The following is a 15,792-nucleotide window of genomic DNA, read 5'->3' as shown; positions in this document are numbered from 1 at the left end:
GCAATGACAGCTCCACACCAGGCACTTGGTGTAGCTTTTACTGCTGGATTCCTCAAAACAGATCTTTCCTAGTGTTGCCATTATTGTGGCTTTGGGACTTTTGATGTGTAAATGCTTAACTAAAGCTCACAGTTGTGATATGTCAGAAAGGAAATAATGAAAAGCCAGTTTGGGGGTGTATCTCTCACCATGCTTTGCTGCTTTGGATGCTCACACACTTCCTGCTTGCTCTCTTCTATTGTTGGGAGATTGTTCCTTGGGAAATTTGAAGCTTGGCTGGCCAGAACTGAGCAACCTCATCTATTTAGAGCACCATTTTGGGGTGCTGCTTGGGGCAGCTGGCTGGACTAAGTGAGCTTCAGAAGACTCTTCCATCCAAAGAATTGCATTCAAATGATGTTTTGTGAAGTATTATCATCCAAAATTTTTGGTTTGGGCAGTGAGTTGCATCTGCTGTTCAAGCAGATTGAAGAGCTTTTTATTGCAATAAAGGTAGATGTTTCTGTGGTGAAAACACTGGGATTTGGTTGCAGTCTGTGGATTGGAACAGCTGTTGAGTGGTAGGTGCTTTGTGTGCTGTCTCTCCCTACAAGCCCCTGTTCAGGGCTCTGCCTGCCCGGGTGAGCCTTTGCACCTCCCAGGCAGGGAGGGCTGAGCCAGGGCTGGGAGTGCCCAGGCCTCAGGAGCCATCTGCCACACGTCTGGGACTCGGGCACTTGGCACTGCTGCCAACAGGTACCGCTCTGTTTCTGCCGACTTGTTACTTCCTTCTGGAGTTCTGTTGCCATAATTAGCCAAATTAATATTTCATCAGGTCTGTCTGTTTGTTTAACAGCTTTGGAACGAAGTGGTGTGAATGGAGTGCTGTTCTCTGACATGATGCACAGAGTGCAGGTCTGGGGCCTGTTTTGATGTTATTATTTCAACCGAAAAATTCTGCTTCGTGTTAAGCAGAGCAAAACCTTGCAGAGGAACCTTTCAAATAGCCACCCAGGTAGCTGTCAGTGCGTGCCAGTTCATAGCACAGCCAGGATTAGCCAGAGAAAGGCTTGAGGGAAGCAGCAGATCCAGAGCTGTGCATCCACTAATACCCATATCTATATGATAATTCAGTTAATACATGCAGTAATTGTATTTCCACTCTTACATAAGTTCTTTTGAAACGTACTTTCCCACTTTGAAATAATCTGTGTTATATAAATGAACAGATAAATCTGTTTTTCCCCTCACATGTATAAAACATTTGCCAAGCTAATACTTGCAAATGTTTTTGCTAATATATTTGCAAAGCTACAGTTGAGCTTTTTCCTTCATTCTGACAAAAGCTGTGCCAGTCAAAGCTCCAGTGGTGCCTGGGAATCGGGGAGGTGAAGGCAGTAAACAGGGGAGATGAAAGGTGCTGCTTGTCTTCACACACTGCCACAGGAAGTGTTTTCATTAATGCGCTTTGAGGAGAGACAAGAATCTGTGTAAAGCTTTTAAAACTGCTCTTTCACTTCATTTTACTGTACTTTCAACTGAGATCAAATGGGGCAGGATGGCTGCTCCACACGCTCCAGTTACAGCCCAGGGTTGTGTTCCCGTCCAGCTCAGACAGCTCCGGTGCTTTGGGATGCTGTGGGAATGGCAGGGATACCCTGGGGCTTCCCCTCGCCCCTTTCCCTGCCAGACAGGGGAGACAACTGTGTACCCGTGGGGAAAAGGAGACACTGAGAATCAGGAGTTCAATTGAGGCATTTGGCTCTTTTTCTTGCAGCTTTTCTTGGATTTTGAGGCTTAGGAGCGCTCAGAGCTTAGTAGGAATCTGTTACAGAAAAATCTCAGCTGGGTAAAATAACACGGCTGCAAAGTTACAGTAAAGGATTAGTGCAATTAGATTTTTTTATAGATCTGTTTAGAATACAGATACACTGTTAATAGGCTGCAGTTGCCTTCCCAAAGTGTAGCTGCTTGATTTCTTATATAGCAAATAATAAACAAAAATCCAATAATTTGCTCTACTCCACATACATTCACTGTACTTGAAATAATTAAGTTGCGGTAAATAAGACTTGGGGATATTTTGGGTTTTATTCCAGATCATTTTTGTGCATTTCTTTAGGAAGGGGCAGGAAGATTTGCAGATACTCCCTTGGGGAGGGAGTGCTGGGCCAGGCAGAGCCCGTGGCATTGGTGAGCAGGAGCAGCCAAAGCATGTAAAAGGCATTAAACATTTCAGGATCAATATGCAGAGTTCACAGCTGAGAGGATGAACAAAAGCCAACCAAGCCACGGTTTGTTGTGGAGGTGGCAAAAATGGAGAGCTTTATCCACCACTCAGAGTAAAGAATGAGACCTGAAGGAGCTGTTGACTCCACAATGTGTGTTCAAGTTCGTGCTTAAACTCCTCTTCTGGTGGGCACAGGTCTGGGATGTCATTTCTTGGCTTCTTTTTCTAACTTACACAGTTAAAATGGTGCTCATTAGAATAGTGGAGTTGATCTGAATAGCAAAATTAAATATTATATACATTTTTACCAGTTCTGAACTTGCCGTGTCTTCCTGAAATCTGGTGCAGTAACATTCTGCTTTTGTAAGCCTTGTTATATATTATTTCTTTTATATGGCTCATTCATTGATGATACTAGTAAGATGTTTGATATTTTTGATGGCTGTTGTACTTTTTAAAGGGTCCCAGTGCTGTGCTGTGGTCGCTGACCAGAGTGAATGTCTTTGAGGGTTTTCTCTTTGCACTCTACAGCTTTTAGTTTGGGCTTTGCAAACAGACACAAACCCTTATGCTCAGTGGAAGTCCAAGAAAATTTGGGTTGCTGCAGGTTCTCTTCTTTCCTCATCTTCCCCAGGGTATTACCTTGGTGCTGGTGTGACTAAAATCTGCCCCAGTTTTCCATGTCATTGAGGGCACCTGCTGCATCCCTCCTTTCCTGTGACTGGTGATGTGCCTGTCATCCCCTCTAACCCTTTCTGCTAAAAAGGCTCAATGTGGGGCTCTCTATTGGCCAGCTCACTTTTACAAGAGTGTACGAGTTCAATTTGTGAGGGGCAGGTTTTATTGCACCTGATTTATCCCCAGGTTAAGCCACAACAGCACCTAATGAACTCTGCAGATAACATTGAGTTTTATGGGGTAGAAAACTGGTGTAAATATGTTCTTAAAGTAAGATTCTTGGTAACATTGTAGCATGTTTGTAGTAGTGTGGATGTGCATCGTTTCCACCTTTCTACTCTTCCTGTTTTTTCACTACTGCCCTGAAAGATCAATAAAACCCTCATTAGCATATTGCTAAGGTTATTATATTTCTATATACTGTGGATCAGTGGTGTGATTGGGCAGTGCTTGGTATGAAACCAGAGAAGGGAAGGGCTGTACAATTAATTGTGCTGAGTGTACAGAATTTACTGATTATCCTGATCTCTCTGCACCAGTCCCTGAAATTAGAGACCCCCAAATCAAATTCTGAGCTCGTATTTGTTTTCCCTCTCCCCTTCTTCCTTCCTCCTCTCCCCGAAGGCAGCTCCGAGGTGCTGGCAGAGGTTACAGGCTGTGCTTTCCCTGCAGGAGCTGTTGAGCCAAGGAAGAGCCCTGGTGTCCAGGCAGGGCCAGGGAGGGGCTGGGGCTGGCTCCGGGGAGCTTTGCTGCTCTTGGTTCTGCCCCGGGTGCTCCCCAGCCTCTGCTCTGGGCTGCTGTCACAGGATGCTGAGCTAAAGGGACTCCTCCTGCTCTGATCCAATGCTGCTGTTCTGTTTCCAGGTCCTCTCAGATATTCTTTGCTTGATCTGACATTAAAGGTATTTGTTAAGAATTTTTTCCTCTTTCATGAAGCGTGACAAAGAAAAGACACTTTCTTTAGAAAGACGCTGGAAATGATGCTCAGCAACTTTCCATTTGATTCTTCCTTGCATCTTTTTTTTTCATGTTCATACTTTTTTTTTCATTTTATGCTTCCTATAGACACTAATATATTTTCTTTTCCTGCCAGTATTTCTTCCTGTCTGGCTTTTCTGGCCATTGCTGTGATTGGAGCCCCTGCCTTGGTAACAGCATTGCCCCTGCCCTTCATACTTGTGAGCATCCCTTGGCATCTCCTGGTCTGCCCGGGTGGCTGGGGAGGGAGATCATTCACTGAGTGCAAAGCTGGCCTCACTTAAAGAGCTTCTTAAACTGAATTAGTTCTGTTGGGTGCCCCATAACCTCGTTGGCATCCGAGAAGTGGTAAAACTGCTTTCCCCTTGATGCACGGTTCTTGGATGCTGCAGCGTGTTTACACTTGGGAAATATTTAAGTAATTGGTTTCAGCAAATAATTCTCTTGTGATGTGTGGGGATTTTTTTTCTGTATTTATATTCTAAACCATTTTTGAAATACCAGTCTGGCAAAAAAAACCCACCCTGTCTGAAGCAAGGAATCTGCTCCCTGATTGTCTGGGCTTGGTTTGCAGACCAGCAGGGCATCTCCACAGGGAGCTGTGTCTTGTCTGGCCTTGGGAGGCTCTGGGGAGCCAGATCTGTGGGTCTGAGCAGGGTGGTTTGAGTGGAGCCCAGGCAGCATGAGGAAGCTCCTTGCATTGTGTGCAGTGTGTATTTTGAGCCTTACAAGTGGATTTTCTGTTTGTCCTTAACCCTTGGAAAGCCGCTCTCTTTCACATCCCTCTCTGAAGAGGGAAATTAGGTGCCTGAGTGCTCAGAAGACTGGAACTCTGGGAGAGGAAATCCATTACTCCAGGAAAAAATGGAAATTCCTCTTCACCTGCTGTAACAACTGCAGCATTGTCAGGAGCCAACATCTGGGAGCTATTTCTGGGGAAAAGTCAAAGTACTATTGTTCACCGGGAGGAACAGAAATGCATTTTCTTCCTTTTGTAGGTGTCTTTACAGTGCCCTCTAGTAAACTTGTGGAGAAATGCTGGAGGGGTGTTTCTCAGCCCAGGTGGAGAAAATAATGAAAACAGGCCCTGGAAGAATTAAAAATTAAATAAATAATGGAGCTCTGGTCCCCTGGGACTGAGGTGCTTTTCGAAGGAAGCACTGCTGATATTAAAAACTGATAGTTACTTGAAATGAGAGACATGGCTTTAGTATTCCACAAAAAAGGGAAAAGTGGATAAAATCCTTTAAGCTCTCCTTCTGAAATGGTTACGAGAAGGAATTTTGCAGTTAGGGCCTTCAGAGAGGTTTCCTTAATTCAAATATAGGGTGTTAGATGGTCCGACTTGTGTTTCCTTTGATTTATAAAAGCAAAATGACCTGAAAGAATGTTCCTTGCACAAGGTGAGAGGTTTGTGGGGCTCAGCTGCTGCATGAGAATTCTGTAAAACCCAAGGATATTTTTAAACAACCTGAAAGAAATCCACGTTTTTGGGCTTAGTGCTTATAAAGGATTTTTTTGCTGGCACACCAGGAGGAACAAAAGGTGTACCAGAAGTTGTTTTTGAAGCACAGCTGGTAGGCAGCTTTTTATTTTCTTTTTTGAGTGTGGATTTAAGGCAAATTAATAAATCCTTGTGAGTAGAAAACAGTTTAAGAGTGGGAATATGGACTGGACATGAGGAGCACCTCCTTGGTGGTGATTTTTTTGGGACAAATTGCACCAGGGTACCACGAGAAGTGGTTCCAGGGGTCCTGCTTCAGGTGAAGAGGAGCTGGTGCCATCTTTTCTCCTGCAGTTTTCCAAGCTGAACAAGAACTGCAGCCCCACAGTCAAGGGACAGAGAGGTTGTGACCTGGTGTGACAATGGCTGCTGAAGGGAGCCATGGCACAGCACCTGGGACAATTCACTGGGAATAATAAAATCACCTGTTCCAAATCCAGGTAAAATGCCTGACTCTCTCAAGGGGTTTGAAAGGCTGTGGAACTGAACACCAGATAAATGCATCTCCACAGACATCTGATCTTGGAGATTACAATCTGTGTTTGGATTTGGCTGCTGATCATTATCGTGTTTTTCTTGCCATTATTTAATAATATATGAGGTGATGGTATCACTTACAGAGGGAGTGGCTGGATGCAGGGATGCTTCCTTGCAGTGATTTACTGCAGACACACCACACTCTTTGCTCTTTGGTTAATTCTATTCCTGCACACTTTTTTAATGGGCTATTTTTAAAAATATAATTTTGTGCTTGAGGTCCATCAAGACGGTCAGTTAAGCCAACAGTAATTTGTTATTTAACAAGCAAAAGGTAACTGGAAATACAAACAAAGCTCTAAAGGCATTGTTTCAAAATACAGCTTGCTTTGCTTGACTGGTGCTTTGTTTACAGGCTGTGCTCTCTGGATACTCCCGAGTTACTGAGGCCGAGTTCTGAACCATATCACCTCTTTGTCTCTTACAATAACGCCATCGTTGTGGTGCCTGTCTTGATGTTTGTGTTCTTGGTGGTACATGATGTCAAAAACCTTCTCAGCTCAGTAGCATCATAGAATCTGGGAATGGTTTGGGCTGGAGAGGACCTGAAGGATTATCCATTTCCACCCCCAGCCACGGGCACCACCATCCCAGGGTGCTCCAGGCCCAGCCTCGGAGCCTGCAGGGACGGGGCAGCTCTGGGCACCCTGAGGCACCCAGGGCCTCACCACCCTCACAGGGAGGATTTCTTCCACATGTCCTCCTCCATCCTGAAAGGCTCTCTCTCCCTTGGGGGTTTCAGAACAGCCCCTTCCCTTGTGGGTGGGGGAATTTGGGGCACCACAGCATTCCTCAAGCACCATTCCTAGCCCGCAATTCCCAACCACGCTGGGGCCAGGAGGAGTTACTCTTTGTGATGGATATCTTTGTTACAGTGTGTTAAATCACCAGAGGAGGAAATCTGCTTGAGCTGAAGGAGAAGGGAAGCTACTGAGTCTGGGAAAGTCTGGATTTATACAAGGCATTACTTACCTCATAATGTTCTGTCACTTGCTGTGCCAGGTTCCACTGTCAGCCCCCGCTGGAGTTATGGAAGTACCAGCAGGATTTATACTGTACTCTGCAGTCTGGGGTAGCTCTTACACTCCCTCCTTTTTTTCTTGATGCTTAAGTGCAATTTAATTTTTGTCTGGTATAATTTGTGGGTTGCAGAGTCTTTTTGAAGCAGGAGCTGAAGAGGCATTGGGAGAACACAGTTTAGAAATGTGACCTTGGTTTTTGAGTGTGGTGAACCTGCCAAGCACTGTGTGTTTGATTGGGCTTTGGAAGTGCTTTATGAAAGTAAAATCAAAAGATGTTTGGCTGATATATATTGCTGTTGTAGTTTAATTTGATCAGGTGGTGTATAATCTCTATTGCCTGTAAGAGAAAAATGTGATATTAAGCAGAAAATACATCTTTGTCTAAACATTGGTACATTGTAGTATCATAGATAAATTTTGCTTATTGGGGAATGCAGAATGCTTCTGATGCTGTCAAGGACAATAAATTACCAAGCTGGAAATATATACATTTATTTAGAGATTACCACATGCAGCAATTTGCCCACATAGATAACGTGCTCCTTAGCCATGAATATGTGAACAAAACCACAGAACAAGTTCCCTGTGAGCTCCTGCTGGCAGCCTGCAGGGAATTGCTGGGGAACATCTTCACTTAAACTACGTCTGGCTGATTCTGGAGGCAGCTTTTTGTAATGATGTGGGTTAGGAAGGGCATAACACTGTCTTTAGGATTACAGAGGCCATTGGGAATGTTAATTAAATTCTGAGGAGAAGCCTTTTGAAAGTGCAGTCCTGCAGCCAGAGAGCTTGGAGCTGTTATCATGGACTCGCAGTGTGGGAGAAGGGGCTGTCTAACAGTTCCTGCCAGCCTGATCAGGACTTGGCAGATGTTCTGTTTCACATGTCAGGCTTGAAGGGTGTCATACCCATGCTCCTGAATTGCCTGGCAGTCAGAAGGACAGGTATTGCCCCCAGTGCCATGTCACTCCTCAGCTCCCAGCAGTGAGTGATCTCTCTTCATCAAAGCCTGCTTTGACTCCTTCCAAACCAGAGCCTGGTGTACTGCTCGTCAGCTAATTGTGATGGCAGCTTTTGGTGCCTTAATTTATCACCCTGTTTGGAAAAAGGCGTTCTGAAATGATGCCTGTGCTCCACATTTTCCTTCTGCATGGTTGTTGCATTTGGTCCCTGTAAGATGTGCTGTGGTTTCTTTGCAAAGTGAAGGGAAATGTGGTGTTGGAGCCCTGTGCTTGGGCTGCAGCTGCTGCTCATCCTCAGGAGAACATCACGACTGAGCACTTCAGGTGGCAGCCCTGAATCCCAGTCAGATCTGGGGCACTGCTGGTAAAATCTCCAGACACATTGCTGTGCACCAGTTTGAGGTGATTTACGTGCAGTCAGTGGGACTGAGATCAGAGTGGTTTTGTCTGGAGTTATTTTCCTAAGTGCTGTAATTCCTGATGAGCTCGTGGCAGGCGGTTGTTAAAGGACGCATTTCAGTGATTTAAGGTGGGTGTTGGAGTGCTTGTGTCTTCCAGAAATTAACTGGATAACGAAGGGAAGCTTCTTCCCACTTGTGCAGCTGCTTGGCATTTACTGCTCTACACATTGCTCACATGAAGCCTTATAAAGATGCACCTCTGCACAGGAAATTCCCTCACAGGGAAGAATTCCTTCCCAATATTTAGCCTAAACCTGCCCTTTCCCACTTTTTAACCATTCCCTGTGTCCTGTCCCTCCATCCCTTGTCCCCAGTCCCTCTCCAGCTCTCCTGGAGCCCCTTCAGGCCCTGGCAGGGCTCTGAGCTCTCCCTGAGCCTGCTCCTCTCCAGATGAGCACCCCCAGCTCTCCAGCCTGGCTCCACCCTCAGAGCATCTCCATGGGCTCCTCTGGGCTCTCTCCAGCAGCTCCATGTCCTGATGTTGGAGGCTGTTTGTGAGGATTTTTGTGCTTGTGTGTTCTAGGTAAACTTGTATTTGCTGTCTCTCACTCTGAGTGGTTGATGGTATAAACTGTATTTGTTACATTTTCACATCACTTAGGGAAGAGCAAGGACAAGGTTCGAGTTCAAATTTGGCAGGCTGTTCCGTGGAAGATGGAAATATTCACAGGACCCAAGGGCAAGTTAATACAGTTAGGCAGGAATAATCAGCTAGTCTAACATTAAGTTGAAAGTAGCAAGCCTTACAGCAGCTTCCAAGAACAGGATCTGGGGATTGTGGTAGTGATGTAGTCAGCAGTGCCATGCTGCTGAGCTAAACCCGACTGCCTGTGTGCTGGGGTGGGCACAGGAGTGCTAAGCCCGGCTGGGATGGGCACAGGAGTGCTAAACCCGGCTGGGACGGGCACAGGAGTGCTAAACCCGGCTGGGACAGGCACAGGAGTACTAAACCCAGCTGGGACGGGCACAGGAGTGCTAAACCCGGCTGGGACGGGCACAGGAGTGCTAAGCCCAGCTGGGACGGGCACAGGAGTGCTAAGCCCAGCTGGGACGGGCACAGGAGTGCTAAGCCCAGCTGGGACGGGCACAGGAGTGCTAAGCCCAGCTGGGACGGGCACAGGAGTGCTAAGCCCAGCTGGGACAGGCACAGGAGTGCTAAGCCCAGCTGTCTGTGCACTGGCAGGGCTGAGTCTGGCAGGGCTGAGGGAGCTGTGGAGCTTCCAGGACACAGAAATGACTCCGTGTCTGCAGCTCATTCAGATCTTGTCTGTGCCAGGGCATTCCGTTGTGTTTTGGCACATCTGGCTCCCTGCCACTCATCTCCAGAGCAGATCTGGGGAGAAATAAACTCCTGCCTGGTGGGAATGAGTGAGATTTATCTGTTCCTATTCCGAGCAGGGAGACAGACTTGGCATAAGCTCCTTGGCCAGTGTTAGCACAAACGGGGGCAGTGGTGTGTACCCACCTGTGTGTGCACAGGGCAAGGACTCCCTGCACCAAATATACACCCATTCTACCCAAAATAAGATGCTGTCATCCAGCTGAGTAATCACTAGGTTGATGGAGTGGGAGAAATGGCTCGTTGGTAGAAACAGAAGATTATTAAGGTCAAGGGTGTACAAACCCTTCTTGTGCTGAATTCGGGCTTGAAGGTGGCACGAGCGTAGCTGGCTGCAGTGTGGTTCTCTAACTGCAGATCCTCTAAAACCAGAATAGAGACCACGTTTAACTTCCTTCAGGCTGGGATGGAGTTACTCACCAACCCTTCCCATTTTGTCCCCACTGCATTCGGTGCAGGGGCACAGTGACATCCTGGGATGAAGCAGTTTGTGCTGTATCTTCCCAGGGCTCTTGGCAGGAGTTGATACCTCTGGAGCCTGGCTGACAATCTGCTTCCCATTCTTCCTCAAGGTTTGTAATCCCTGTGGAGCTGCTCTAGGTCTTGCTGTGACCTCTCTCAGCATCCTCTGCTCTATTTCCTCGGACACCTTGTTGCTTCCAGAGCAAGAACAATTTTATTCTATCAATGGATTAGATCTGCTCCAATCTGCACTGGAGGCTGGCAGGGCAAACAAAAAGTTGCCATTCAGCTTTTAAAGGTTTTCTGGCTTTTGTTTGAAAAGCCAGAGTGAAGCAAAACTCAAACCAGTGTATTTTGTTCTCATAGGGGTCTGGATTTATTCTGGAAAAATTCGAGAAGCCCGGAATTGAGGGAAATGCTTCCCTGGGAAAGTCTGGGGACTGTGCAGCTCAGGCTTTAATTTTGATAAGAACTTTAGGTTTCTGCAGCACTGGAAGAGATTATAGGGATAAAAAGGTCAAAGATTCTCCTGCTGTTCATGGCTCTTGTTTCTGCTCTGCCTTTTGCTGCTTACGAGCTGACACTCAGAGGATTTCAGAGGCACAGAGAATCGAGAACATCCACACATAGGTGCCCTTGTACAAACCAGAGTAACACAAGCAGCTCCTAGATATTTAAGTTTCATTGATTTTTTTTGTTCTGTATATTTGGTTTGGGTAATTTTTTGGGGGATGTCTCTATTATCCTCAAGAAAGACAATCCCAAGGATTTGGATCCCAGCCTAACAGGTCTCCAGCCTGACTCTGTCACTGGAGAAATGTCAATATTTCTAGAATGTTTTCCTTTATTTCCTCTTTAAATTCCTGAAGGTAAGAGAGCATTTGAATGCTATCAGCTGCCGAAGCCTCATTTATCTGTTTTTCTTTCACACCACTCCTGCCTTATCTCCAAGTTGCTGTGGTTTGTGAGCAGCAGAGACAATGGGCTCTGTGCAGGAAGGCTGGAGTCCCTCTGGGGGGAAGTGGAGGCTCTTTGGGGACCAGGCACTCTCTGTGTAGTTCGGTGATAGAGGAAATCACATCAATTTGTTAATTAAGGTCATTTTAGAAGGTAAATCCGATTTAAAAACCCCCACAAACAACCAAGCAATGGGAGAAGCTGCACTGCTTCCAGGACAGCCTTTGTTTGCATGTAAAGGTCGCCTTCAGAGTTTGTGCTTTTTCCATAAACCCCAGAATTATTCTGTGGCTTAATTAAACAAATCTTGATATTAAGTGCATATTTGTCTTTCAGGTGGTCTTAAAATATTTCACCATTTTTTTTATTGACCATGAGATGAAATGGTTTTGAGATGAGTGCAGGAGTTTGTTATTGTTATACGAGTGTTATTTCTAAGGTGGGCTTTAAAAACTGAGATGCCCTTTTCCCTGAAACCCAATATTATGCTGATTGGAAAACTTCTTCTCTGGAAGAATTTGTCTTCTGTTTTCTACAGAAGATTAAATTAAGACAAGTCAAAGTGATATTGACACACAATCGTTCTGCTTGACCAAATACACCAGAAAGACAGTAATTAAAATTCACTTCTTAATGCAAACTAGATGTTAATTACAGAACTCTTTAGGGAATACTTAAAATGAAAAAGTAATCATGTTTATCCTGGGCTAGAATGGAAGTAAAAAACCACTGTATGACACTTGAAAGATGTGTTAAGCACAGAATGGGAGACTTTCTCCTGAGGGCTGAATTGTTCTTGATGGTTCCCAGTCTTGGTTGGGCCAAGAGGCCGAGAGCAGAGGAGGGAAATACATTTTAGGGATGAAAATGTCTGGGAATCTGAGGGTCCATGATGTGAATAACCAAAGCAGAAAACACTATTCTTGCAGTGAATACCCCTTGTGTGAGGACACGAGGCTTGACTCCATTTTCATCAGAAGGCTGATTTATTATGTTATATATTATACTAAAATACTACATTACAACTATACTAAAAGTACAGAGAGAGAAAAGATCAGAAGGCTACCAAGACAAGAATAGAATTGGAATCAATAACAAAATCCTGTGACTGCTCACAGCCTTGGCTGTGGTTGGTCACTGATTGAAAACAATCCACATGGACCAATGGAAGATGCACCTGTGGCATTCCCCAGCAGCAGACAGTTATTGTTTACATTTCTTTCCTGAGGCTCTCAGCTCCTCAGGACAGGAAAAATCCTAGCAGAGGCTTTTTCACTAAAATATCGTAGCTACCCACTGCCATACAGACCAGGCTGGTTGTGTTCTGGGGGAGGACGTGAGCGGTGCTTGTGCTCATTACAGTATCTCCAAGGAGGGCGCGTTTCACATTAAAAACGTGGAAAGCTAACCCAACATTGGGTGATGTTTTACAGAATCCCTGGTGAGAACCTTCACTCCTTTCTACTTCCTGGTGGAGCCCCTGGACGCGCTGGCGGTGCGCGGGGCGTCGGTGATCATGAACTGCTCGGCTCAGTGCGAGACCCCTCCCCGCATCGAGTGGAAGAAGGACGGCTCCTTCCTCAACCTGGTGTCGGACGACCGCCGCCAGCTGCTGCCAGATGGATCTTTATTAATTAACAGCGTGGTGCATTCCAAGCATAATAAACCTGATGAGGGATATTATCAGTGTGTGGCGACTGTGGACAACCTGGGGACCATCGTGAGCAGGACAGCGAAGCTCACCGTGGCAGGTAGGGCTCTGGTTTGGGAGTGTGGCTGAGATGGAAGGGGTGGTACATGAGTAATGTGATGGGTCACTCTCACAATTCAAAGGCAAATACCCTGTATATATGTTAAGAGAAGTTTTACAGATTTATAGTTAAGCTTCACCCCCTCCTTATGTTGTTATCAGGGTGTGGCCTGGGTTTGGGACATTTGGGAGGGTCAGCTCCTTACTGTGGCAGCACCTGACCTCCAATCAGGATGTCAGGAAGTGATCTCCACCACTGGGCAGTGAAGAAGTCAATAGGCAGAGCTTTGAGGGAACTAAAGGGTTAAAAGGCAAAACCTCCATTGTGTGGGTGAGCACATGATGGGAAAAATCCTCTGCTCCTGGCGCTGTAATATTTTCTCCATTCTGTCTTTTGTATTTTTGATAAGGTTTTAATGAACCTTGTCAATTTTTAGAAATCATTTCTCACATAAAGGATTGCTCTGCCCTTAGAAAAGCGGGAAGGTGCTTCCCAAGGAGCACGAGCTGGTTCCATCAGCTCGGGGAAGCTGGGCCTGTGGCTCTCATGGTACTGGCTGGGAGGTGGCATGTGTTCTGTTCCTGTAAGCAGCTTAATGGGGGTGTTCCTCAGGAAATGCTGCGGATCAGGAGAGCTGCAATGAATGGATTAAGAGAAGTGTCAGGTGTCTGAAATCACAATGGAGATTTACCACAGCTTAGAAGGGAGAAGAAAACAGGATTTTGCTTTCTTTATGTATAAATAACCTTAAAATAACTTTCTGTGCTTGTATGTGGAGAATTACCTGCTCTGTCTGAAACATTTGGGAAGCTCCTAACAGCAGTGTGTACAGTCCCTGCAGAACTGGGAGAAAGGTAGGGAATGGAGCCCTGGGGAGTTGTGTTTTTCTGTTTCTTGAGTATCAGGTGTGAACAAGGAAGCCTGAAAAGTACAACCAACCAAATGCACACGATTTTCCGTTAAATAGCCCAAGTCATAACCTCAGCTTCGGTGGCTTGGGTACCCTTTAGACTTGCTAGGTGATAGCCTTATTTTGGGGGTAGGAAGCAGTGAGGGAGTGAAGTTTGCAGGTAAAAATAAAGATTAAGTCTGGGAAAAGTGATTTGTTCTGTCACTTGCTTATTTCTCAGGGCTTGGTGTTGTCAGCTTGTGTCTTGTAAACAGTAAAGCAGGAAGAGATTTGTAATTACTGAGTAAGGGTGAGACTTCAAAAACCAACCAAACAAAAAACCCAAGGTAAACTAAGGCGCTGTAACTAGAAAAAAAAAAAAAAGCCTGTGAAGCGATTTCCCTTTGTTTCTCTAATGATGTTTGCCAGCCTTTTTCAAACAGTTTTTTTTTTCCCTTTGCTTAATAAATGTCTCGGGGTAATGAATTCTTCCTGAGTGGTGCTCCTGCATCTCCCAGAGCTGCTGCTTCCATCGTTTGAATTCGGATGTTGTTCCCATTAACTTGGCTTGTAGCATTGTTGTGAAACATCAGCAGTGTCAGAAATAGAAAAATTGGGGTTTTATACCTTAAAAGAGTGACTTTGAGAATCTCTTAATGAGGAATAGATTTCCGAGCTTCTTGGCAATGAGGACAATAAAGGCAGTTCTCCCACACTTCTCTCCAGCAATTACCACCTCCTTGCCTCGCTGCTGTCGGGATTAATTCTGCTGCTTTCCACATGAGAGCCTTCAGCCTCCTGCCTCTGCTATCAGCCTGCTCTATATGATCATTAGGTGAGGTTAATGGGGTTAAAAATGAAGGTAAGCCAAAATGTCTGCTGAATTTCCACTTCCATTTTCTCCTATCTAGGTAGAAAGTACTATTTCAATTGATATTTTCTAAAATGATGGAATCTTGAAGAGCCTTTTAGTACTTGAAAAAGAACCCAAGTACTTGGAGAGAAAAAAAAAAAAGAAACCCAAAAGCCTACTTTAAAAAAACCCCACAACAAACAACAATGCAGTTATGGTGAATTTTTTTTTTCCAAAAAAATCTTAGAAAACAGAACAAATACAGTCTAGCCCAAGACAATAAGGGCCTTCCCCACACAACAGTTGCCCCCTTTGGCACACGTTGGCCTGACAGCTGTGTATTAAGAATATTGATTAATTCCATGCAATAAAAACAGTGCTTTTATTGCCCACAACGAGAGGAAACACTGGTGACACATGTTGTGCATTGCCTTTTGCCATCCTGTGCTTTGGAAACCTGCCCCAGAGCATCCTCGGGCTGCCCTGCTGCAGAGGCTCTGGCAGATGTGGGTGTGTGAAAACCTATTTACCACCCCAGACAAGTGCCAGGAGCTGGGCAAGACCATGCTGAGTTTAATCCTCTTGGAGGGGAAAAGGCACTTGGGTTGCTGAAGGCTTTGGAATAAGAGGTGGAATATTTAAATTCTGGTTTAGCCTGTTGCTTTTCTTGTCCTCATTTGCATCCCTTAGTTTTAACAGTGGTTTTTAATATTCCTTCCCACTCTTTGTTTTAATTGGCAGCTTTCAGGCTGTGGTGAGCGTGGGCATTGTTGGCATAGAAAGGGCTCCCCTTGGCCTCAAAATTCCAGTGGGAGGGAGCAAATTCCCCTCTCAATTGAGCAGTGGTTCCTCTGCTGTGTGTGAGTGTGGTGCTGCCATGCACCTGATCTCTAAAAGGAAACATTATGAAGTGTAGGTTGCATGTTTTAACAGCTTCTTACTCATTAAATAACTCTTAAAAATGCCAAGTTCTGGTGTGTCACAGAGTCCAGGGAAAGGAAATGCAGTAATAACATGTAGTGTTCCTTCATGTGGATACAGGGCTGGAATTTTCTGTCTTGCAGCTGCACAGCTGGTGAATGATGCTGAGCAATCCACCTGCAGGAAGGTGGCCACATTTGGATAAGTTTCTCAAGTCATTTAAAGGACTTGCTGTATATTCTAGTTTGGGGGATCTCAGGTTTTTGGGT

At 45.3% G+C, this 15,792-nt stretch overlaps 1 protein-coding gene across 7 annotated transcripts in view; it reads left to right on the top strand.

The window, feature by feature from the left end:
* Positions 1–15,792, top strand: part of NEO1 (neogenin 1) — a 173,645-nt gene that overhangs the window by 40,773 nt on the left and 117,080 nt on the right. For all 7 annotated transcript variants that reach the window (XM_064389450.1, XM_064389447.1, XM_064389446.1 and 4 more), the window contains exon 2: positions 12,543–12,860. In XM_064389450.1, the coding sequence (XP_064245520.1) occupies positions 12,543–12,860 (318 nt within the window). The remainder of the gene's footprint in view (positions 1–12,542; positions 12,861–15,792) is intronic.

Source organism: Passer domesticus, chromosome 14 (genome assembly GCF_036417665.1).
Source record: "Passer domesticus isolate bPasDom1 chromosome 14, bPasDom1.hap1, whole genome shotgun sequence".
Lineage (NCBI taxonomy): Eukaryota > Metazoa > Chordata > Aves > Passeriformes > Passeridae > Passer > Passer domesticus.
The sequence above is the reverse complement of the archived record's forward strand: the minus strand, read 5'-3'. Positions and strand labels throughout refer to the sequence as shown.